Source organism: Amphimedon queenslandica, unplaced genomic scaffold, assembly GCF_000090795.2.
Source record: "Amphimedon queenslandica unplaced genomic scaffold, v1.1 AMPQUscaffold_13521, whole genome shotgun sequence".
In the NCBI taxonomy this organism is placed as follows: domain Eukaryota; kingdom Metazoa; phylum Porifera; class Demospongiae; order Haplosclerida; family Niphatidae; genus Amphimedon; species Amphimedon queenslandica.
Genome location: NW_003546243.1, coordinates 912,481 through 935,010, shown reverse-complemented (window position 1 = coordinate 935,010; position 22,530 = coordinate 912,481). Strand labels below are relative to the sequence as shown.

At 36.0% G+C, this 22,530-nt stretch overlaps 6 protein-coding genes across 8 annotated transcripts in view; 3 read left to right on the top strand and 3 right to left on the bottom strand.

Annotated features, from left to right (window-relative positions):
* Window positions 1–187: 187 nt before the first annotated feature.
* Window positions 188–4,191, bottom strand: LOC105316878 (nuclear pore glycoprotein p62-like). Its single transcript, XM_019993681.1, has 10 exons — window positions 4,081–4,191; window positions 3,875–3,964; window positions 3,183–3,818; window positions 2,507–3,084; window positions 2,311–2,456; window positions 1,496–1,633; window positions 1,239–1,347; window positions 1,104–1,170; window positions 891–970; window positions 188–753 (listed from the first exon to the last, which is right to left on the bottom strand). The coding sequence occupies exons 1-10, from the start codon at window positions 4,100–4,102 to the stop codon at window positions 739–741; spliced, it is 1,881 nt and encodes a 626-aa protein (XP_019849240.1). The 5' UTR covers window positions 4,103–4,191; the 3' UTR covers window positions 188–738.
* A 63-nt stretch (window positions 4,192–4,254) lies between these two features.
* LOC100633367 (BET1 homolog) lies at window positions 4,255–5,052 on the top strand. Its single transcript, XM_003382382.3, has 4 exons — window positions 4,255–4,411; window positions 4,467–4,570; window positions 4,687–4,743; window positions 4,832–5,052. Exons 1-4 carry the CDS (start codon window positions 4,351–4,353, stop codon window positions 4,988–4,990), a joined length of 381 nt encoding a protein of 126 aa, XP_003382430.1. The 5' UTR covers window positions 4,255–4,350; the 3' UTR covers window positions 4,991–5,052.
* A 1,455-nt stretch (window positions 5,053–6,507) lies between these two features.
* On the top strand, window positions 6,508–7,725 carry LOC105316874 (TNF receptor-associated factor 5-like). Its single transcript, XM_011412127.1, has one exon. It carries the CDS (start codon window positions 6,508–6,510, stop codon window positions 7,723–7,725), a length of 1,218 nt encoding a protein of 405 aa, XP_011410429.1.
* A 2,296-nt stretch (window positions 7,726–10,021) lies between these two features.
* Window positions 10,022–10,862, top strand: LOC100633238 (BET1 homolog). The gene is made up of 4 exons (XM_003382381.3): window positions 10,022–10,218; window positions 10,274–10,377; window positions 10,497–10,553; window positions 10,642–10,862. The coding sequence occupies exons 1-4, from the start codon at window positions 10,158–10,160 to the stop codon at window positions 10,798–10,800; spliced, it is 381 nt and encodes a 126-aa protein (XP_003382429.1). The 5' UTR covers window positions 10,022–10,157; the 3' UTR covers window positions 10,801–10,862.
* A 354-nt stretch (window positions 10,863–11,216) lies between these two features.
* LOC109580470 (uncharacterized) lies at window positions 11,217–12,513 on the bottom strand. Of its 2 annotated transcripts, XM_019993670.1 has the most exons (6): window positions 12,361–12,509; window positions 12,215–12,292; window positions 11,948–12,068; window positions 11,697–11,882; window positions 11,448–11,650; window positions 11,217–11,397 (listed from the first exon to the last, which is right to left on the bottom strand). In XM_019993670.1, exons 1-6 carry the CDS (start codon window positions 12,421–12,423, stop codon window positions 11,311–11,313), a joined length of 738 nt encoding a protein of 245 aa, XP_019849229.1. In that variant the 5' UTR covers window positions 12,424–12,509; the 3' UTR covers window positions 11,217–11,310. The 2 variants fall into 2 exon arrangements, 1 of the variants encoding a protein (XP_019849229.1); XR_002184251.1 differs by having other exon boundaries at window positions 11,217–11,650; window positions 11,948–11,992; window positions 12,361–12,513.
* Window positions 12,514–14,933: 2,420 nt separating this feature from the next.
* The window catches only part of LOC105316862 (mucin-5AC-like), a 9,156-nt gene continuing 1,559 nt past the window's right edge, over window positions 14,934–22,530 (bottom strand). The window contains exons 3-19 of one of the 2 annotated variants that reach the window (XM_019993600.1): window positions 20,311–21,532; window positions 19,105–19,236; window positions 18,730–18,852; window positions 18,138–18,248; window positions 18,029–18,078; window positions 17,903–17,962; window positions 17,761–17,788; window positions 17,546–17,691; window positions 17,370–17,456; window positions 17,238–17,240; window positions 16,707–16,709; window positions 16,547–16,619; window positions 16,392–16,472; window positions 15,600–15,647; window positions 15,444–15,547; window positions 15,247–15,353; window positions 14,934–15,191 (exon numbers count right to left, since the gene is read on the bottom strand). In XM_019993600.1, coding sequence (XP_019849159.1) covers window positions 15,149–15,191; window positions 15,247–15,353; window positions 15,444–15,547; window positions 15,600–15,647; window positions 16,392–16,472; window positions 16,547–16,619; window positions 16,707–16,709; window positions 17,238–17,240; window positions 17,370–17,456; window positions 17,546–17,691; window positions 17,761–17,788; window positions 17,903–17,962; window positions 18,029–18,078; window positions 18,138–18,248; window positions 18,730–18,852; window positions 19,105–19,236; window positions 20,311–21,532 — 2,421 coding nt within the window. In that variant the 3' untranslated portion in view covers window positions 14,934–15,148. The remainder of the gene's footprint in view (window positions 15,192–15,246; window positions 15,354–15,443; window positions 15,548–15,599; window positions 15,648–16,391; window positions 16,473–16,546; window positions 16,620–16,706; window positions 16,710–17,237; window positions 17,241–17,369; window positions 17,457–17,545; window positions 17,692–17,760; window positions 17,789–17,902; window positions 17,963–18,028; window positions 18,079–18,137; window positions 18,249–18,729; window positions 18,853–19,104; window positions 19,237–20,310; window positions 21,533–22,530) is intronic. The other variant, XM_019993604.1, reaches the window with a different exon arrangement.

The window sequence follows — 22,530 nt, the reverse complement described above, 5'->3', positions numbered from 1 at the left end:
ATGTGCCAAGTCAGCAATTCGACCTATATGCAGCAGGTCCACATTTGAGGAGGATGGATCCTGAAAGGAAAGGCACTCATCGAAGCTGCTGATTCCGGTAATGACCTAAAAATCTTTGGCAGCAACATCAACACCTACGGGATTGCAATTCAAGGCTGTTCATATCTTAATGGATATAATGGCTGCCTTCCTAAATATTATCAAGTGACCATTGTTTGTGAGCTGCCAAGGGCTTGCATCTGAATGCAATTACAAGAACAATGAACAGTTATTAGCAGTATATATATAGTTAGAATAGAATAGGCTTAGATCTAGAGTTTGTAGTTGAGAATAACTTTTTTGATATATAGGCATTGTATATATATATATATATATATTTTTTTTTGTAAAATAAAAATTAAAGCTAAAAGAAGCTATTACAAAGATGAGAAGCACTGTAGTGTGCAAATTTTAGTGCTAAAAATGTATAAATGTATTTCTATAAGGGAACTGATCTCATTTAATTATAATACTCATTACATAGAGTTTATAGGTAAAAGTGAATTCTTTTTAAAATAATAATACTAATAATGCTAATAATAATAATAATAATAATAATAATAATAATAATGTTTCAAAATCAAAACAATCATTAATTGATGTACTACTTAAGATAGTTATGAGTACTCCTGGTGCAGGCATGTCATGTACAGTAGGTGTGCAATGTTCATCTTACACTTGTTCAAATTTTTATATCCTTCACTGCCCAAAAGCCTAATAGGCACAAATGAACAGTCAACAATGCATATTATCATAATAATGTATTAGAGCATCTAAATTGTGCTAATTTAAATTCAAAAAAAAAACTTCATTGCATGTACTGTACATGCATTATGTTGTGATTGACCCACCAAATGGAATGATCTCTCCTGCTCCATTCGATGCTGCTCAGTCAATTGTGCAATGTATCTCATTTTCTCTTGTAATATCGCTACAAGAATAGCATAACAATAACAATAATAATAACAATAATCATAATAATAATAATAATAATAATTAATTGCATGCACTTCTACCAAAATTATATGATGTAATGGATTTGCCACAGTATACTCTACACGTACCTGTATTCCTGTCAACCCAGTTTAATGAGTCAGTATGAGCATTCAGTATCTTAATAATCTGAAACACCTTTGGAATTAGAGAAAGGAAGTAGGGGGTATTATACAGAGTTGATATGATAGCTAGAGTTTTCTCACTTCACTATCTTCTTCTTGCATTCCCTCGGCGTTCATTTGCTCAATAACATCTTTCAGATCGTGTCCCATACTGTTCAACTGGGAATCAATCCTCTTCACCAGTTCATAGCTATTTCATTAAAAAATAATAATAACAAATAAACAATAAAATCATAGAATAGACACATCTAAAGTTCCAATTGCTATAATTACTGTATAGCGATTTAATATAATAAAAAATTGTAGTTGTGCCAAATTGTATGCATCTGTGGCCTTACATTCTGTTACGTTCAATGTCAGGATGTTGTGACTCAGTTAGTTGCGTCTGCTGTTGCTGGAGGCCAGTTTCTAATTGAGAGAGTATTTCCTCAAGGTCTTTCTGTTGAGTGCCAATAAGGTCCAGTTCACTATCCAATCTTAGAGAGGAGAGGGAGGGAAGAATAAGAACAGAGAGTTAATGTAACTGATAATTAATGCTATAGCTATAATTATTATTCAAGGATTATGTCAAAATAACAAACTACAATTACGGAGCATTACATATGTATGACAAATAATAACAATGACTATGATAACAATGAAATGACAGTAATTATTACAATCCCCATGTCAGGGTTTCCCATAGGATTTTGGTATAGAGTGCTCAGCATGAAATTTGACAAAATACCTGTACTACATGTATATAGTACAGGATATTTTGTCAAAAATCACCGATGGATGTTTTTAAGTTGAGTTTGAGTTGATTCAAATCAAATTTGAAATTTCTACAAATTTTTCAATTTGCTCAAAAATCGGGCCATAGACCCTGTACTATAGTACAGGGATTTTGGCCAAATTTCACCAAAAATGAAAAGTAGAGAATTCTCCATTTATATAATTTTTTCTGATACATATACATGTACTTATGTTGTATAGCAAGTTTGAGCTGATTCCAATCAAATTTGATTTTTTAATAAATTTTTGAATTTGTTTAAAAATCGAGCCAAAGTTCTTGTAGAGCTATTAAGTAGTACTTGTCAGCTGTTTAGCTCACTTAGCATGCTTTATGGGAAACCCCAGGGTCCCTGACACATATACACATAAAATAACCCACTTCTTCTGATCAGTCTTCAATTTATCAACCTGATCGTGTAATGTTATAATCCTGTCTCCGTTACGCTGCAACATGGTATCCCATTGACCAACCAGCTGAGACTGCTGCATGAAAATGCGCTCTTGATTGAGCAAATCCCTGCTCCACTACAAGAGAGAGAAATGATTAAAATAAAAAAAGAAGGGTAAAACAATACCTGATCAATGAGTGATTCTAGTTTCTTATAAGTATATTTCTTAACAGGAGCCTCAGTAGTAGGGCCAGTGCTAGTGACAGCACTTGAAGCAGCTAAAGTAGTTACTGGTGGATTGGCAGTGAGGCCAGTAGCAGTACCATATGATGGTAGGCCACTAGTAAGGCCAGTTGCTGCCTGTGTGAGACCAATTGTTGGTTGAGTTTTAGGTTGACTCATTAAGCCAGTCAAACCAGTTGTGGGCTGAGTACTTGTCAAACCAGTTAAGCCAGTAGGGAGACCCGTCCTTGCTTGTGTAGAGGTAGCAGTTAAACCAGTTACTGGCTGAGACGTTAGGCCTGCTGTAGCCTGAGAAGTTAGTCCAGTTAAGCCAGTGGCAGGACGTGATGTCAAACCTGTTATACCGGTTGTGGGTTGAGAGGTCAAGCCAGTCAAACCTGTTGATGGCTGGGACGTAAGACCAGCCAAACCAGTTGTAGGATGAGATATTCCAGTTGGTTTCATTTGCTGTAATCCGGTTAAGCCACTGCTGGTAGGACCAGTCTGTAAGCCAGTCAGTCCAGGTCTGGCTTGTGGCAACCCTGAAAACAAAAACAATCAATTTTAACATTTACTACCATGAACACCATTAATAAGAAACAAATGATAGGAAGAGAAACACAAAAATATATTTTCTTACCTCCTTGCAAACCAGTTAGACCAGTTAGGCCTACTTGTGGCTGACTTGTAAGACCAGTAAGGCCAGTTTGAGGTTGGTTTGTTAAACCAGTTTGGGACTGGCTAGTTAATCCCATCAAACCAGTAGGGCCAGTTTGAGGTTGGCTTTTTAATCCCGCCAAACCAGTAAGGCCAGTTTGAGGCTGGCTAGTTAATCCCGCCAAACCAGTAAGGCCAGTTTGAGGTTGGCTAGTTAATCCTGCCAAATCTGTAATGCCAGTTTGAGGTTGACTTGTTAATCCCGCCAAACCTGTAAGGCCAGTTTGAGGTTGGCTTGTATGCCCAGTCAAGCCTGTAAGGCCAGTCTGGGGCTGGCTTGTTAAACCAGTAAGACCAGTTTGAGGTTGGGTTGTTAAACCAGTCAAACCAGTAAGACCAGCTTGAGGTTGGCTTGTCAAGCCAGTCAAACCAGTAAGGCCAGTCTGAGGCTGACTTGTAAGGCCAGTCAAGCCAGTTTGTCCAAGTTGATGTTGGCCTGTCAGACCCATCTGGCCAGTTGGTCTGATCTGAGGTTGGCCGAGTTGTGGACGATTCAATCCAGTCAAACCAGTTAAACCAGTCTGACCCTGTCCCATCTGCAAAGGTGTCTGACCTATTCCTAATAAAACAAGATAAATAAATAAAATAAATAATTACTCCGTTACTGTCCATTACCTCTTAATCCGGCGCCTAAACCCCCTCCTGGTTGAGAAACTGGGAACTGAAATCGATTAGTACCCAAACCACCGCCGCCGCCACCTTGCCCTATTAATGCATTAATGCAACATTAACTACTTACATAATACTATATTACCAGTATCTATTATACACATACATTGCGATTAGATTCTGTTTGACACATTACATAAAAAGGAGCTTACCTAGACCTCCTCCAACATTCATAGCTAAATTCTAAAGTGGTTCAAAAGTGAAAGATCGAAAAACCTCTGGAAAACTGAGTTCTACAGCAAGTCAGCAACACGTGAAGTGGGCGGAGAAAATGACTCTAATTTAGAGGAACCACGCCCATAAAGTAAAAGTAAAGGAAATTTCAAAACAACCAATACAATACGTGGCATGTCACACAAAACAAGAAGATAAAAGACAGAAGAGGAGAGCTCCAAAACACTGCAATAGTAATAGAGAAAGATATGAGGAGAGCTTATCCTTCTTCTCCATACAATCAACAGCAAGGACATTATTCAGCACCAGGTAGACCCTATGATCATTAAACCTTAACTTATCATTGTTCATTCTCTTTAATAAGGTGTCAATAGCGATATGTCAATGTCTAAAGCTCAGGAGATGCTGGAAGAAGAGAATGACCAACTAGTTGATTCACTAAAGCATAAAGTATCGGCACTGAAATCAGTGAGAACTGCATTTAAAATGACATTATTTAATATTATTATTCAATATTCATACTATTATTATTATTATTAATCATCTTTTAATGTCATTATTAACATGCTCTCTTCATTTTTCAGCTCTCTATTGATATTGGCGATGAAGTTAGAGGTCAGAATAGACTACTCAATGACATGGTAAGAAAATTTTTAAAATAACAAGTGTAGCTAAAGGAGCACTGCATGGCTCTTAGTTCTAAGTACGATTTTTTGTTATTTCTATTAGGGTAAGGATTTTGATACAACGGGTGGTCTCCTGTCAGGGACAATGAAGAGGCTACACGGCCTGTCCCAAGGTGGACACAATAGATGGATGTGTTATATGATAGTCCTCATAGTCTTTGTATTCATTGTATTATATTTCATTATAAAGTGGAGACACTAGCTTTCACTGTCTGTCCATTTTGATATTAATTTTATCTCCCACTTTGTGCCAAGCAAGCTAAATTTTTCTATGATTATGACAATAAATTTACAATCAAATATGTTGTATCACAAAAACTGCTGCATGTTTTATACCATAAATATATAATTGTTGATGGACTTTTGTTGTGTGTAAAATGGCCATAACTTGAAAAAATGTAGTTGGAATTGGCTCAAACTTTCTACACAGCATAATTAGAGGACATCAATATGCATCAGAAATTGTAATAAAAATAGGCAGCCCATTTTTTGGGGAAAAATGATGGGCTATAGTACAGGGATTTTTTCAAAAATTGGAACATTTTAAAAATGGCCACAACTTCAAAAATTTGCCTACCTAACTATATAATTTGTGTAGTGGCTGCCTTCTAGCTACCTTTAATGCTTGCTAAATGCTATAAGCATCTAAGATTACTGCAGTGATTTTAAAGGTAGATCAAGAAATTTGTATCCATCAAGTTCTGAGCCATGCATGAGTATTGTTAGTCTGTCTAGATAATATCTATTGTATGTACATTGCTTTGCTTGCTTATGCTCACCCCTTATTGTTTTAGATTTGTCTAGTAATTATTATTTCAAAATTAATTTTGGCAAGGGGTGGGGTAAGACTACACGCTTAGTACATAGATAATAGAGTAAATGAAAATATCTAATATCTATGCTTAGTAGTTGGTTACTATTAACTTTCAATAGCAGAAAAATAACAATTACAAACACCAGCATTATGTATTAGTACATATGCAATAATGTGTTGAAATAAAAAGGTCCAGTGTCAGCCTGTGTATATAAAGTTCTACTCAAACAATGCATGCAATAATTGTTTTGTAACACTTAGAGCCTCAACTTACTTAAATATTAAGCTGTCTAAACGCTACTTTAGTACAGTATAGACCCAGGAGGTACCTTGCCTTCAAGGTGTGGCTCGATTCGATTGAGCTGGTCATAGATATTATAGTACAGGAGTATATGGTTCCTGTAATCCTGTACTCTAAAGCCCAACATACACGGGGCAACATGCATATATGTTGAATGCAACATTGAAGCAACATGTTGTATTCAACATGTTGCCTCGTGTATGATAGCAAATTTGTTGCACACAACATCCAAGCAACATGTTGCTTCAAGTTGAAAAATTTCAACTTCAAGCAACATGTTGCTTCAAAACATCAAAGGTAGACTAACTAGGCAGCACATAAGGAATGCAATAATAACTTCAGCCTTTTATTCATAATAATAATTATTATTATAAAAATAGCAAGCAACATGTTTCCCCTTTTGTTCAACAGTGTGCAACATGTTGAATACAACATGTTGCTTGATGTTGCATTCAACATGTTGCCCCGTGTATGTTGGGCTTAATATCTTTATATCTATGAGCTGGTGCAGATATATACGGTATACGGTACAGGCGCTAGGCGTGGCCAATTGGGCACGTGCATCCACGTGAACGGTACAGATACACGTGCAGGTAAATTAAAAATGGCTGAGGGCGGCTACGATTACAGTTTTGTTGATGAACATCTTCCTGAGGAATTCAGATGTGGCCTCTGCACATTAGTTGCGCGTGATCCACAACAAACAGACTGCTGCCACAATATCTTTTGTGATAATTGTTTAAAGAAACTTCGTCGATCAACAAGGCCATCGAAACCCAAATGCCCTCTTTGTGGTCAGAAAAAGTTCGCCTCCTTCAACGATGGAAGGATCAATCGTAAAGTCATCGGCCTTGAAGTTTACTGCAGTAACCGCGAGGAGGGTTGTGATTGGCAGGGAACCATCAACGAAACTGGTACCTCAATAGGTATTCATCTGAACAATTGCCCCTATCAACTGGTACCTTGCACTGAGGAGTGTGGAGAGGAGATTAGGAGAAGTGCACTGGAGACGCACCTGGCAGACGACTGTACCAAACGATTGGTTAACTGTAAGTATTGCAACCGGATAGGTCGATATCAACTGATAACAAGTAGCAGTCATCTTGACGAGTGTCCTGACCTCCCAGTCCAATGCAGTAATGAAGGTTGCAATGAGAAGATACCACGAAATTCAGTGGTTTCACACAATAAGACCTGCCCTAAAGCTTTTGTACCATGTGAATACAATACTGTTGGATGTAATAAGAAAATAAAGAGACAAGAACAAGAGAAACACAATGAAATGTCAATACTTACACACCAACATTTAACAAAGAAGCAACTAGAAGAGAGAATAAAATCTTTTGGAAGAAATTCGGAGGTGTTTAAAGTAAACCAATTTGGAAACATTGAAACATGGCAGAGTCCTGGCTTCTACACATCACCCTCGTTCAAGTACAAGATGTCTTTATTAGTTTTTCCTAATGGGAAGGGTGCAGGTAAAGGTACTCACGTCTCTTGTTTCTTATGTTTCGTAGCAGGAGAATATGATGATATATTGGAGTGGCCATTTGAAGGAGAAGTTACTATAGAACTACTGAATCGACTGGAGGATAAGAATCATAAGAAATGCACCATATCATTTGATGACACACTTCCAGAGAAATACAGGCAAAGAGTAAAGAAAGGTACAAGCACTAACAGATATGGTATCGACACATTTGTATCGCACGAAGAACTGAAGTATAATGCAATTACTAATCATCAATATCTTAAAGACGATACGCTTTACTTTCGAATAAGTATAGAGGTTGCACGAATGAGGCCATGGCTACTTTGTTGACACTTTGATTTTTAAACTTAATAAACGTGTTGATCACATTTGATTTTGAAACTGTTAATAAAAATTGATCGCATTGTGATTTTTAAACTGTTAATAAAAATTGATCCATAATTCATATGGCTCAGGGTGGATACAAATATAACTTTGTGCATGAACATCTGGATCAATTCAAATGTGGCCTCTGCACATTAGTTTTGTGTGATCCACAACAAGTTGACTGCTGTCACAATATTTTCTGTGATACGTGTATAAAGGAATTGAAACCAAACTGCCCCCCTTTACGGTCAAAAAAGTTCAGATCCTTCAATGATGAAAGGCTCAATTGTCAAATCTTGAGTCTTGAGGTTTACTGTACCAACAGTAAAGAGGGATGTAATTGGCAGGGTTCCATCAATTAAATTGGTACATCAATCGATACTCATTTTAATAGTAAGATGAGTATCATCTACTATTAAGTATACTCATCTTCCTTCTTGTTCTTGTTGACAAGAACAAGAGAGGCACAATGAAATATCAGTAATTACATACCAAAATTTAACAAAGGAGCAACTAGAAGAGAGAATAAAATTGCTCTAAACAAGCTTATTAAGCAAAGAGTTAAGGAAAGTATTGGATCGAAATTCGTATCACACAAAGAGCTGAAGCACGATCAAATTAATAATAATCAATATCTTAAAGACAATAGTCTGTGCTTTAGAATAAGTGTACGCATGGTGTACGGAAGGCTGTGGCTAGTTTGATCACATTTTGATTTAATAATAACAATAACAATAATAATAATAATAATAATAATAATAATAATAATAATAATAAATTGTGATATAAACTGTTAATAAAAATTTATCACTGTAAAAGAGAGAGAGAGAGAGGAGAGTGAGAATCACATAATAGATAATATAATGATCTGTCTGCTACAAAAATAATGAAACACAGACACTGAACCATACTTCACATACACATGTACAAACACACAAAAGGAGAAAAACTGTAGCAGTTGGAAGAAAAGACAAAGAATATAGAAGACAGAAAAGAGGTGATTGTTAATGGTCTGAGTAAAGATCATAATGTTCTGAAACAGTTGAACTAAAAAAGAAAATGAAGTAGTATACATTCTTGTACCTAGTGTACATGCACTTACACTCTCTTCCCTTTATCTTTTCTCTTCATGTCGTATTTGTTCTTTCTACGAAAACTGATTCCTTTTCGTACTGCACTAGGTGAGCCATTTAGCCTTCCTGACTTGTTCTACAAAAAAGAATGAGACAATAAAACATAAATAAAAAATAATTAATGCAATCTTTCATCATAATTAAACAAAATAAAAATAATACCTTTTTATCATGTGGGTCTCTCTCAGTAAGATGACCAACAGATCCCCACTGTTTTGACGGTAATCTTCCATGATGCAGCATAGTCCCAGGAACAGCTAATGATGCTATAAAATAACAGAAAATATCAATACAGTGCATGTACAGTATATGTACTACCATTTACTGAAGGTAGGAATCTATTGGGAAGTCCTCTTCTAAGCATACCTTATAAAGACAGAAAATGTCACACATCAATTACATGTATATATATTGACTGCTATTGATAGACATTTCGCATACATGTATTAATGCCTTCAGAAATGTATGAACCATGCTTTTAAATAAATTGGCCCCAAATAAAAATTACACCTTATACATATTGACTATGTAGAAAGTTTGAGCTGTTTCGGACAAATAATTTTAAAGTTATGACCACTATAAAAAATGAGCCAATTTTTGAAAAATAGCAAAGGCTATAGCCCATGGTTTTTTCCAAAAATTGGCTCCGAAATCACTCCAAACTTTCATTACATTTTCTGATACACATTGATGCCCTTATGCTACCGTACGCGTCTTAATTTTCGAGGTGTATTAAATTTCGTTATTTTCGTGCTCACCTTAAATCCACGAAATTTAAACCACCTCTAATGCCATTCTATTGTATGTAGACCATGGCCAGAACACGAAAATTAGCTCACACGAATATTAACTTTTGAGCAAATTTCATTAAAAACACGAAATTTTGAACCCTCGAAAATTTGGACGTATACGGTATATAGAAAGTTTGAGCTGTTTCCGACAAGTAATTTTCGAGTTATGACCATAACAAGCCAATTTTTAAAAAATACCCAAGGCTATAGCCCACGGTTTTTCCAAAAATTGGCTCTGAAATCACCCCAAATTTTTAGTACATTTTCTGATACACATTGATGCCCTTATACTATGTAGAGTAAATTATGTTAAAAACTGTTAAACTATGTTAGCCCATAGAGTAAAAGTAAAGGAAATCGAAATTTCAAAACAACCAATACAATACGTGGCATGTCACACAAAACAAGAAGATAAAAGACAGAAGAGGAGAGCTCCAAAACACTGCAATAGTAATACTTATTAGAGAAAGATATGAGGAGAGCTTATCCTTCTTCTCCATACAATCAACAGCAAGGACATTATTCAACACCAGGTAGACCCTATGATCATTAAACCTTAACTTATCATTGCTCATTCTCTTTAATAAGGTGTCAATAGCAATATGTCAATGTCTAAAGCTCAGGAGATGCTGGAAGAAGAGAATGACCAACTAGTTGATTCACTAAAGCATAAAGTATCGGCACTGAAATCAGTGAGAACTGCATTTAAAATGACATTATTTAATATTATTATTCAATATTCATACTATTATTATTATTATTATTAATCATCCTTTAATGTCATTATTAACATGCTCTCTTCATTTTTCAGCTCTCTATTGATATTGGCGATGAAGTTAGAGGTCAGAATAGACTACTCAATGACATGGTAAGAAAATTTTTAAAATAACAAGTGTAGCTAAAGGAGCACTGCATGGCTTTTAGTTCTAAGTACGATTTTTTGTTATTTCTATTAGGGTAAGGATTTTGACACAACAGGTGGTCTCCTGTCAGGGACAATGAAGAGGCTACACGGCCTGTCCCAAGGTGGACACAATAGATGGATGTGTTATATGATAGTCCTCATAGTCTTTGTATTCATTGTATTATATTTCATTATTAAGTGGAGACACTAGCTTTCACTGTCTGTCCATTTTGATATTAATTTTATCTCCCACTTTGTGCCAAGCAAGCTAAATTTTTCTATGATTATGACAATAAATTTATAATCGAATATGTTGTATCACAAAAACTGCTGCATGTTTTATACCATAAATATATAATTGTTGATGGACTTTTGTTGTGTGTAAATTCTAATATGCATCTTAAGGACTACTAATGTGCATTAAAATACAGTCTAGACTATAATAATATGGTATAATGCTGAATTTTATCTTAATACAAACCTTTCCTTGGTCTGTAAAGAGAATACCTTTGCCAATATACTGTCCCTATAGTTAAGTGACGCATGATAAAATCATACTCTAGCTCTAATATGTTTCACATGTATAGATCTTTTAAAATAAAAAATTCCCCATTAGAATGAACAATGTTTCTAACATATCAACTACGAAAACAGTATATACGTTCACTACAATTCTGAATGAAAAGTGTATCAAATATACACTTTTAATGTACACACACATCTAGTTTATTACAGTAAAATTGGCAGTAAGACAAACAATTTTCTTTCCTTGTTCTGTAAAGACAGCAGTTTTGACAAAATATTGCCCCTATTTATAATAAGTGATTTACATGCACCTTCATGAATTATTCAGTTTACCACTGGAAACAAATTAAAGCTGTCAAACGTCCCAGATATATTGTAATTTCCAGGAGGTATGGGACAAGGTCGATGCAGAATGTCAACAGCTAAGTCACAAGCATTAAAGTTATCATCTATTATGGCCACATTAATTGTCTTGTTCCCAAAAGACTCTTCAACTGCTGCAAAAATATGTACAAGGTGCCAGTTTTCCTGTTTATCTATAGAAAAAAAATTACACATGGCAGAGGTGGAGGCTGAGCTCACAAATGTCAATGTTTGCAACATAGCTGACACGCTGACCATTTTTATAAGGCAGTGGAGGATCAACAAAAGCATAGTTAAGCTTGTAGTAGTCGGTGTTGCTCTCTATTAGCATGAGAAGAATCAATATCCAAATGATACATCTATTCTTACTGCAGTAACTCCAATTAGTAAAATAATGAATATCATCTGTATTATTAAGTAAAATATATTATTAAGGTAACAATGGCAATAGAAGACACATGTACATGTACCTTGCAGCAGTTTCTTCTCATCAGTTGATAGTACACACAAAGTAACTAGAAATAAATGCACACAGGCTATGCCTACATGAATATCTCTCATCATCAATCTCTGACTGATCATTATTTCAACCTAAACAATTGCAGCATTTATATAATTATGCCTTGTGGTGTTTATGATACACAAATAAGGCTAAACATGTAAAGCATAACCTTTTTAAGGCAACACAAACATGCTATAGGTGACAGACACACACACATGCAGTCAATAAAACTCACTGATTTGATGTCAACTTTCCCACCACTGAACATCAGTGCCTCCAGTAATTGTAACTTAGCTGCCCAATGCATTGCAGTCTATGAAAAACCAAATAATTCAACCTTAAATTTCTAAAATCAACTTTTCCTCTCTCTCTCTCTCTTACCTGGCCATTGAGAAACCCTTTTCTTATTAACGTAGGTCCATCACTCATCAGTATATAGGACATCAATATGGATCAGGAAATGTTGGGGGATCATTTCGGGACCAATTTTTGGGAAAAACCATGGGCTATAGCAAGGCTGCAAAAGTCGTGGCAGCCATTTTGTTTGGGGGTGAATCCTACTTAGTAACGCTACCGCGTTACTAATATTATGTCAATACTTACACACCAACATTTAATAAGGAGCAATTAGAAGAGAGAATAAAATCTCTTGAAAGAAGTACGGAGGTGTTTAAAGTAAACCAGTGTGGAAAAATTGAAACATGGCAGAGTCTTGGCTTCTGCACATCACCCTCATTCAAGTACAAGATGTCTTTATTAGTACACACGTCTTTTGTTTCATATGTTTCGTGGCAGGAGTATTATGATGAAGTATTAAAGTGGCTATTTGTATAGAACTACTGAATTGACTGGAGGATAAGAAATTAAGAATCATAAGAAATGCACCATATAATTTGATGACACACTTCCAGAGAAATACAGGCAAAGGTATAAGCACTAACGGATATGGTAATGAGACATTTGTATCACATGAAGAGCTGAAGTTATACTCTTTACTTTCAAATTAGTATAGAGGTTACATGAATGAGGCCATGGCTACTTTGATGACACTTTGATTTTGAAATTTCATAAATGTGTTGATCACAATTGATTTTGAAACTTCTTATAAAAATTATCACATTGTGGTTTTGAAACTGTTGATAAAAATTATTACATTTTGATTTTGAAACTGTTGATAAATGTTGATCACATATTGATTTTGAAACTGCTGATAAACGTTGATCACATTTGATTTTGAAACTGTTGATAAACGTTGATCACATTTGATTTTGAAACTGTTAATAAAAATTGATCACATTGTGATTTTTAAACTGTTAATAAAAATCGATCCATTGATAATGCCAGGTATAATTCAAAATGTCTTGGGTGGATACAAATATAACTTTGTGGATGAACATCTTCCAAATCAATTCATGTGCATTCCCTTTGCACATTAGTTTCGTGTGATCCACAAGTTGACTACTGCCACAATATTTTCTGTGATACGTGTATAAAGGGACTTTGATGATCAGCAAGGCTATCAAAACCAAACTGCCTTGTTTGTGGTCAAAAAAGGCTCACCTGCTTCCGTGCTTCAAGGATGGAAGGCTCATTCATCAAATGATTAGTCTTGAGGTTTACTGTACTAACTGTGAAGGGAACCATCAATCAAACTGGTACCTTTAGATGCTCATCTGAGTAGTTGTCCCTATCAACTGGTACTTTTGTTAATAATATTCACTTTTAATCATATTCATAGTTGTTATAAACATTTTATAAGAGATAGAGCAGTTATATGTGGTAGGTCTTTTGCCTAAGGCTCCACCTGTCTGAGAGTTCTACACAGGCTTTTTAAAATTAGATTCTTTTTTGGTGAGTTGTGGCCTCCTTTTACTCCACTGATGGTCATATCTCAATTCTAGAGCCTTTTATCACTAAATTGCTCTGTACCCCCATAGAAGAAAATAAAAGCAGTTTCTGTGAAGCATAAAGTGATATGATAGCCCATTGCTTAGATTTTGCTAGCAAGGTGGGTGTTTTCTTTTAATTTTTTCTCACGTACTTTTATATTTTCTGAAGTTTTATAATTAATGAGAATTGGGGTACCCACCCCCTTAACTGGTACCTTGTACTGTGGAGAGGAGATTAGGAGAAAATAATTCACTCGAGACTCATCTCTAAACAAGAAGATACCACGTTGTTCAGTAGTCTCGCAGGCCAGACCCAATCATGTGAATACCGTATAGCTCTAAATTTTTGTCAGTAAAAATTTCGTCAAAATCTTAATTTTCGTCAATCGTCATTGTTATTCTAGCTACTACCCACGTGGACCCACGTGGAACATGGCTCAAGCATGTGGTGGGTATAACTATAAGCTTGTTGATGGAGATCCTGACTATTATAGCTGTGCCATCTGTACATTAATATGTTGCAATCCACAACAAGTTTCCTGCTGCTACAATATTTTTTGCAAGACCTGTCTAATGTGGCGACGTCGTTTTGGGGTACCATTGATGCCAACGCCGAAACCAAAACGCCCTCTCTGTCAAGAGGCATGCAGGTCCTTTTATGACAGAAGGACCAATCATGAGATTATGGCTCTCATGATATACTGTACCAACAGTGAGGAGGGTTGTGAGTGGCAGGGAACTATTAACGAAATCGAGGCTCATCTTAATAGCAGCTGTATCTATCAACTGGTACCTTGCACTAATGAGTGTGGAGAGAAGATTAGGAGAGATTCACTGGAGACGCATCTGACAGACAACTGTACCAAACGATTGGTTAACTGTCAATATTGCAACTGAATAGGCTGATATGATCTAATAACAAGCAGCAATCATCTTGACAACACATTTGATTCTAGGAGAATCTCGTCATAATAATAATAATAACAACAATAATAACATCAATAACAGTTTTAGATAATAATAATAATAATAATGATAATAATAATAATAATAAATTGTGATATAAACTGTTAATAAAAATTTATCACTGTAAAAGAAAGAGAGAGAGGAGAGTGAGAATCACATAACAGATAATATAATGATCTGTCTGCTACAAAAATAATGAAACACAGACACTGAACCATACTTCACATACACATGTACAAACACACAAAAGAAGAGAAACTGTAGCAGTTGGAAGAAAAACACAAAGAATATAGAATACAGAATAGAGGTGATTGTTAACGGTCTGAGTAAAGATCATAATGTTCTGAAACAGTTGAACTAAAAAAGAAAATGAAGTAGTATACATTCTTGTACCTAGTGTACATGCACTTACACTCTCTTCCCTTTATCTTTTCTCTTCACATCATATTTGTTCTTTCTACGAAAACTGATTCCTTTTCGTACTGCACTAGGTGAGCCATTTAGCCTTCCTGACTTGTTCTACGAAACAGAATGAGACAATGAAATTATAAATAAAAAACAATAATTAATGCAATCTTTCATCATAATTAAACAAAATAAAAATAATACCTTTTTATCATGTGGGTCTCTCTCAGTAAGATGACCAACAGATCCCCACTGTTTTGATGGTAATCTTCCATGATGCAGCATAGTCCCAGGAACAGCTAATGATGCTATAAAATAATAGAAAATATCAATACAGTGCATGTACAGTATATGTACTACCATTTACTGAAGGTAGAAATCTATTGGGAAGTCCTCTTCTAAGCATACCTTATAAAGACAGAGAATGTCACACATCAATTACATGTATATATATTGACTGCTATTGATAGACATTTCGCATACATGCATGAATGCCTTCAGAAATGTATGAACCATGCTTTTAAATAAATTGGCCCCAATAAAAATTACACCTCATACATATTGACTATGTAGAAAGTTTGAGCTGTTTCCGACAAATAATTTTAAAGTTATGACCACTATAAAAAATGAGCCAATTTTTGAAAAATAGCAAAGGCTATAGCCCATGGTTTTTTTTTCAAAAATTGGCTCCGAAATCACTCCAAATTTTTATTAAATTTTCTAATACATACTGATGCCCTTATGCTATATAGAAAGTTTGAGCTGTTTCTGACAAGTAATTTTCGAATTATGACCAATTTTAAAAATGAGCCAATTTTGAAAAATACCCAAGGCTATAGCCCATGGTTTTTCCAAAAATTGGCTCCAAAATCACCCCCAATTTTTATTACAATTTTTTATACACATTAATGCCCTTATGTAGAAAATTTGAGGTGCTTCCGACAAGTAATTTTCAAGTTATGAGCAGATATCTATAAACATGAATAGCTAATCAATGCTAGTACAGCATGTACATGTAAATGATCTTTTCCGCAAAATAAAATCAACTGCCACATAGCTATGCAGCATGCTATGTACACATACATGTTTATCCATGAAAATAAATAAACAACAAATATTTAAGTTGCTTTATTAAGCAATAGTATTAATTACTTTTAATAGAGTTTGGGGCCCATTCATGGACAACATCGATTGGCCGCAGACCGCAATGATCCCTTACATTAATGGGAGCATCTGAGATAAGGAGGGAAGAGGAAAGGAGAAGAGAAAAAGAGTATAATATAAGTAGAACAAACAATTGGACTTACTGTATTCATTGACTAAGACTTCAATCATTCTGTAATGACCAGCCTCAGCAGCTAAATGTAATGGGGTTGAACCCTATAATAATAAATTAACAATGATTATTAATAATAATACAATCATCTCTGCTTTAGTACACACTAGTTCCCCTCCTCATAAACTTACTCCCTAAGTTATCAAACAGAGAGATGGTGATATTACAGCGGCAACGACCATAAAGGAAAGGAATGAAACATAAACAAGTTAAATCAACAGCAAAAGAAGATAGATAAACACACATATCGCTCAGATCAAAACACTGAAATCACACCATATCACAATAACATTCGAATGAACATTATTACTAGGAAATTGGCAGTGAAGTGATAAACAACAAAGCTATCACAACACACTATATTATATTAATGTGTGTACCATCACATGTTACACACTTGAACTAAAAATCCAAATGCTATATACGAACTCTATTAGTGCTTGTTGAACTATCTTACTACAGTGGAGCATTTGATGACATTAACGCTAGTCATAATAAAATAATAACTTATGTGGGATTCTGATTTTAGACAGGAACTCAATTTGGCTCAATTTTATCCAAATAATTATAATATTTAATTATAATAATATACTGATGTTGTACACAAGATCATAAGATCAGTGTGACTCTGTGTGTGTGTGCTAAATAATATTTAAACTTACATGCTATAGGTGAGTAGAGATGATTAATAATCCACGAAAAGAAGGAGAGGGAGGGAGAGGGAGGGAGAAAAGAAGAGAAGGTCATTATATGCATAGACACACATACACACACATGCAGTCAATAAAACTCACTGATTTGATGTCAACTTTCCCACCACTGAACATCAGTGCCTCCAGTAATTGTGTATTACCTAACTTAGCTGCCCAATGCATTGCAGTCTATGAAAAAAAAAAAGAAACAAAACAAAATAATTCAACCTTAAATTTCTATAATCAACTTTTTCCCTCCCTCTCTCTTTCTCTCTTACCCAGCCATTGAGAAACCCTTTTCTATTAACGTAGGTCCCATCACTCATCAGGATATGATGTATGGTGTCCATATCACCAGCAATGAGAGATGTTATCCATTCCTTTTCCATTGGATCTATCTCCACCACATACTCGTCAATTGGAGCTATAATAATAATTACAAAAAAAGGGGATGACCCTCTCGTTAAGTGCTCTATAATTAGAATAAACTTACATTCTCTTTCCGGCTCATCTCCGAGGAGCTGCAAATGAGAAAGAGAAAAGTAAAATAGTAAGAAATGATAAAATGATGGTGATAATTTATATAATGTACACACTGATTATCATTATAAGTGTGTGACTGAGTGTGTATGTACTTCTTCATGTGATGTTGATGGAAAGAGCTCATCTGAATTCTTTGATAGTCTGTGATTGAACTGAAGGTGGAGGAGAGAGAGAGAGAAGTAGACATAATTCATGACATCATTTTGTGTACAACTTACTTTGGTTCCTGATGCTCTTATTGACTCTCTTGTCAAAGTCCCAAGATTAGCTAATTGGAATAATGCAAGCATTAATCACACTCACCCACCCACACACTAATTAGCTTACTGTTGAGTCCTTTGTTTCGCTTAATGACAGTCCCAACGCTAGAGGATGATCTTTGAACTTTGATATCGGGCGGAGTCGGCTCTCTCTTTAATTGTAGGTCTGACATAGCACCTATAAAATGTGTAATATTAATAAATAATGTACGTACATGTACATACAGTCATAGAACATGAGCAAGGGACATGAGGACATTCCGTGCACCATAAAACACAAAATATTCCAATCATGAGACAAAATTTGATTACGCTATAGTAATGCTCAGATAATTGTATTTTTAGAAACAGTAAAAAGTGTACATGTACAGTGAATCTGCACATTTATCATATCCAAAGGCCAAATGAGCCACCAATTACTATATAATGTCACTATATAGTCTTAAGTGATGAACATACTATACACTCTATTTGTTATTGAACATTGGCTGCTAATAATATTCAAAAGCCAAAAATCCACGTGTACATGAAATACCAGCTAATACAGCGTACTCTGTACTCTGTACATGTACACATGTTTAAGTACACAAACCAACTTTTACTAAGAAAATTTGTATATTGTATGCATGTGCTTTTTCTAAGTATTCCCCCTCTCTTACTTTGTGCACTAGCGGAACTAGTAGAGCGAGATACTTTAGATGGACTCCCATCTTTGTTCGGAGAAAGAGAGGGAACTGCACCAGGTGGTACTGTATACTGCTGTATCAAGGCCTGTACACCCACTATAATGACAATAAAACATAATAGTAATAAAACATAATAATAATAATAATAATAATAATAATAATAATAATAATACAATTCACTGCCTCCTACATGTACATGTACAACAAATGATGTGATGGAATCATAGAGTACATTGCTTTAACTCTTACTTTTATTACTCCCCCAAATACATGTATGACCCACCTGTCTCAACTTTCACTCACCCTCCCTCCCTTCTCTCCCCCTCTCTCTCTCCCTCTCTCTCTTACATTGTGATCCTTTGCTTGTTGATCTATTGACAGTAGCAGAAGACACAGGAGGTGATATTAGATTAGTATCTGATGATGAAGCAGCAGCTGGTGAGGACGTTGATTGGGCACTACTGCTAGAGAGGGAGCTATCTAAAAATATAAAGAAAGGAGTGACATAAATAGAGAACATATGTAGAATAAAAACAGAAGAAATAGGAATTAAAATTACTTCCAATAAGACAATTACAAGCAGCATACATGAACCTATACAAGTACATGCAGAGTACATGCTGTACAAATACTTGTACATACACATATCAGTTGTACATACATGTACATGTATATGTACGTACATACACATATATGTGTATGTGTGTGGGTTCATGCTATATCATGTAAATTGACTATTAGTGTACACAGAAAACTGAAAGTATGCCAAGTATGAGCAGATGCAATGATTCTAACCTAATTATGATGACTATACCTAACAGCATGTACCACGATCCCACACACAAATGATACTACATGTACATATACATGCATTTGACAAATTGACAGAGAACAAAAATATACAGTATAATTCATTTTTATTTTAATAATGAGTATATAAGAGAGAGAGAAGAGAGAGAGAGAGAGGGGTAGAAGTGAGTGGGAGCTAAAGGAGTAAGGGACATTATTGTTGATGTAAAAACAGGAAATACCCAATCAAATCCCATGACAACAGGGAGAGGGCAACTGCTGAGGTGGAGTACTAATTACTAATACATGTCATCCAAACTCATGAAAAAATAATGTCAAGTAATATAAGACTTCAATAACTTACAGTCTACAGTAGAGGTGTGTGTGTGTGTGTGTGTGTGTGTGTGTGTGTGTGTGTGTGTGTGTGTGTGTGTACTGCTATTGGGATAATATCATGAAGTGTTTTGGCAATGTAATGATAAACAAAAATAAACTAATGCTTCAAGTGTTAGCCAATGCCAACAAATAAAGTGATCATAAAATATGATTCTAAATTGACAAACATAGAGTCATGCTTAATATAGCCTCATGGGGAGAGACAGTTGTATAACTGGGTAATTGTGACAAAAGGGGAAATGAAACATACCAGGATAGCAACAAACCATTACATAATCATTACATCATTATAATAACAATCCATAAATACCCTAATAGCTACTGGGAATCAGTAACTCAATTACAAAACTGGTGTGTGTGTGTACTCACTTTCAGATAAGTGTGGGTGATGGTGAGCTGAATGTGAAGTAGCCAAATTGGAAGAGGCCATTGGACGAGAGAGTCCGTCCGATGTACCCCCAACCGGTAAGAAAGGAGATGAAGTTGAGGACGGTGGGCTACCAAAGAAGCTATCGCTAAAGATCCCGGTCTTACCAAAGTTCTCAAGATCAGCAGTGATCCTTTGCAGGTCTGATGATTCAGCCATTGCAGAACCATTACTCAATGAATGGACACTGATAGGAGAGCTGATCTGTAGGTGACCACCTTTCTTATTGCCGCCGCTCTTACTGTGATGAGAGGAGGAGGAAGTAGGTGGAGTCACGTGATTAATAGGCGCACCGTGTTGCTGGTAATGATCGAGAAAGGACGAGGTGGGAAAGGAGGCAGCCATTGGCGGAGGAACAGGATTGACCCTCGAACCAACTGGAGAATGAAGAGGAGACGTAGTAGAAGTGGAAGGGGTCGGTTTAGAAAAAGTAGGCGGAGCTCTGGAGGAAGTAGAAGTAGGCGGGGTTGGTTTAGAAGAAATGGGAGGAGCCAGAGAAGTATTGGTGGGAGGCGGTCTTGCAGAACGAGAGGGAGACGAGACAAGAGGAGAGGGAGAGGAGACAAGGGGTGAACGGGAAGGTGATGTGACTCCACCGTTTTGTTGTCTAGTGGCTCTGTGCTGTGGACTAACTGATTTGTGCTCAGGTTGAAAATCATGAGCTCCAGCTCTAGCCACAGGAGAACCGCCATTTTGAATAGGAGGACGAGGAGCAGCCCGTCTACCAGAGACACTGCCGGTAGAATAAGGAACAGTGGACGATGGAGAAGACGACTGAGCACTGGATAACGGAGGCATACCAGTGTAACGATTATTAGATACCGGATCAGTGGAGAGCATACCAGAGGTATGAGGGACACTGGACGAATGAGGGACACTGGACGAATAGAGAACACTGGACGAATGAGATGGATTGGAGGTGGTGTTGGAAGACAAATGATTATTAATATTTGATGATTGTCCATGAGACGAATGGACGCTATTAAACGTAGAGACTCCGCCCATCATTGATTGGGGCTCTGCTGGTCTGAAAGATGAGTTTCCAATGCTTGGGTGACTAGGAGACGGAATGGGTGTGGTCACATTATCCGCAGTCCGAGATGGAGAGGTGAGAGAGGACGCACCTGTTTTGTACTCGTCTTTCAAGTAGAGAAACTTTTCGCCCTAGAATATAAAAAAAGAAATAAAATAAAGATTTGTATATACACAAGGATTGCAGTAATATTGTGGAATGAAGTCTAGACTCCATTGACGATAGAACTTGAGCAACTTGTAGCAATAAAAAGCTAAACAGAGAGTGATGACAAAGCATTGTTCTGAATTAAATGAAAAACAATCTGACAACAAGAGACTGGAGACAGATACTAGAGTGTGGCCAAAGAGAGGGAGACTATAGCTATAAGGTGAGCTGTACATGTACATAGACACTCTGTAATGAATACTGCACACAATGAAACAAAATATTAGACTAATGCACACTCCCTCTCTCTTTTACTCACTTCCAGTCATTTCTCTCTCTCTCTCTCTCCTTCATTATAATGGAAATGCATGTCTTAAAAATGATATTTATAAAGCTATACCAGCTGATGACATGTGTTCAAATGTCTTACTGGACCCAGCTGAGGGCCACAAAACCACATAATAAGATTAAGAGCTCAACACATTACCAGTTTATACAACAACAGGAGAAGGAGCTGATATTAAACATAAGGAGATGTGGCAATTAAGTTAAAGGGGAAGAGGAGACAGAGAGTCAGGGAAAGAGAGTAAAAGAGTGGGAGTATGACACCCATTAATACAACTCCAGTGGGATGAACAGTGTCATACTTGTATTATTATTAATACAGCATAACCACTTTATCAGTTATTACAGCATCATTCCATCGCAATGTGTCATAGACACTGCACTTTATGTACAACAATAATAATTAATGTACTATAACTATAATAATACAAGATTTGTACCAATTTGTATGTCTATAAATAACACATTATGCTACTGGAAATTGAAGAAATTTAATAAAGTTTATATGGTGGCATAAAGCCCCTTCCTTCCCTCCCCCCTCTCTCTCTCTCCCTTACTCTCTCTCTCTCTCTCTCTCTCTCTCTCTCTCTCTCTCTCTCTCTCTCTCTCTCTCTCTCTCTCTCTCTCTCTCTCTCTC

What these genes read in the sequence shown, in the direction of transcription:
- LOC105316878 (XM_019993681.1), bottom strand. Translation starts at nt 4,102, where the DNA reads ATGAATGTTGGAGGAGGTCTAG. An exon ending in GAATGTTGGAGGAGGTCTAG is followed by an intron (nt 3,965 to 4,080) that starts GTAAGCTCCTTT and finishes ATGCATTAATAG; the next exon opens with GGCAAGGTGGCGGCGGCGGT. An exon ending in TTGAAGACTGATCAGAAGAA is followed by an intron (nt 1,634 to 2,310) that starts GTGGGTTATTTT and finishes CTCCTCTCTAAG; the next exon opens with ATTGGATAGTGAACTGGACC.
- LOC100633367 (XM_003382382.3), top strand. Translation starts at nt 4,351, where the DNA reads ATGAGGAGAGCTTATCCTTCTTCTCCATACAATCAACAGCAAGGACAT. An exon ending in AGGACATTATTCAGCACCAG is followed by an intron (nt 4,412 to 4,466) that starts GTAGACCCTATG and finishes CTCTTTAATAAG; the next exon opens with GTGTCAATAGCGATATGTCA. An exon ending in ATAGACTACTCAATGACATG is followed by an intron (nt 4,744 to 4,831) that starts GTAAGAAAATTT and finishes TATTTCTATTAG; the next exon opens with GGTAAGGATTTTGATACAAC.
- LOC105316874 (XM_011412127.1), top strand. Translation starts at nt 6,508, where the DNA reads ATGGCTGAGGGCGGCTACGATTACAGTTTTGTTGATGAACATCTTCCT.
- LOC100633238 (XM_003382381.3), top strand. Translation starts at nt 10,158, where the DNA reads ATGAGGAGAGCTTATCCTTCTTCTCCATACAATCAACAGCAAGGACAT. An exon ending in AAGTATCGGCACTGAAATCA is followed by an intron (nt 10,378 to 10,496) that starts GTGAGAACTGCA and finishes TTCATTTTTCAG; the next exon opens with CTCTCTATTGATATTGGCGA. An exon ending in ATAGACTACTCAATGACATG is followed by an intron (nt 10,554 to 10,641) that starts GTAAGAAAATTT and finishes TATTTCTATTAG; the next exon opens with GGTAAGGATTTTGACACAAC.
- LOC109580470 (XM_019993670.1), bottom strand. Translation starts at nt 12,423, where the DNA reads ATGTCCTATATACTGATGAGTGATGGACCTACGTTAATAAGAAAAGGG. An exon ending in GGAAAGTTGACATCAAATCA is followed by an intron (nt 12,069 to 12,214) that starts GTGAGTTTTATT and finishes GCAATTGTTTAG; the next exon opens with GTTGAAATAATGATCAGTCA. An exon ending in GCTTTAATTTGTTTCCAGTG is followed by an intron (nt 11,398 to 11,447) that starts GTAAACTGAATA and finishes TATTATAAATAG; the next exon opens with GGGCAATATTTTGTCAAAAC.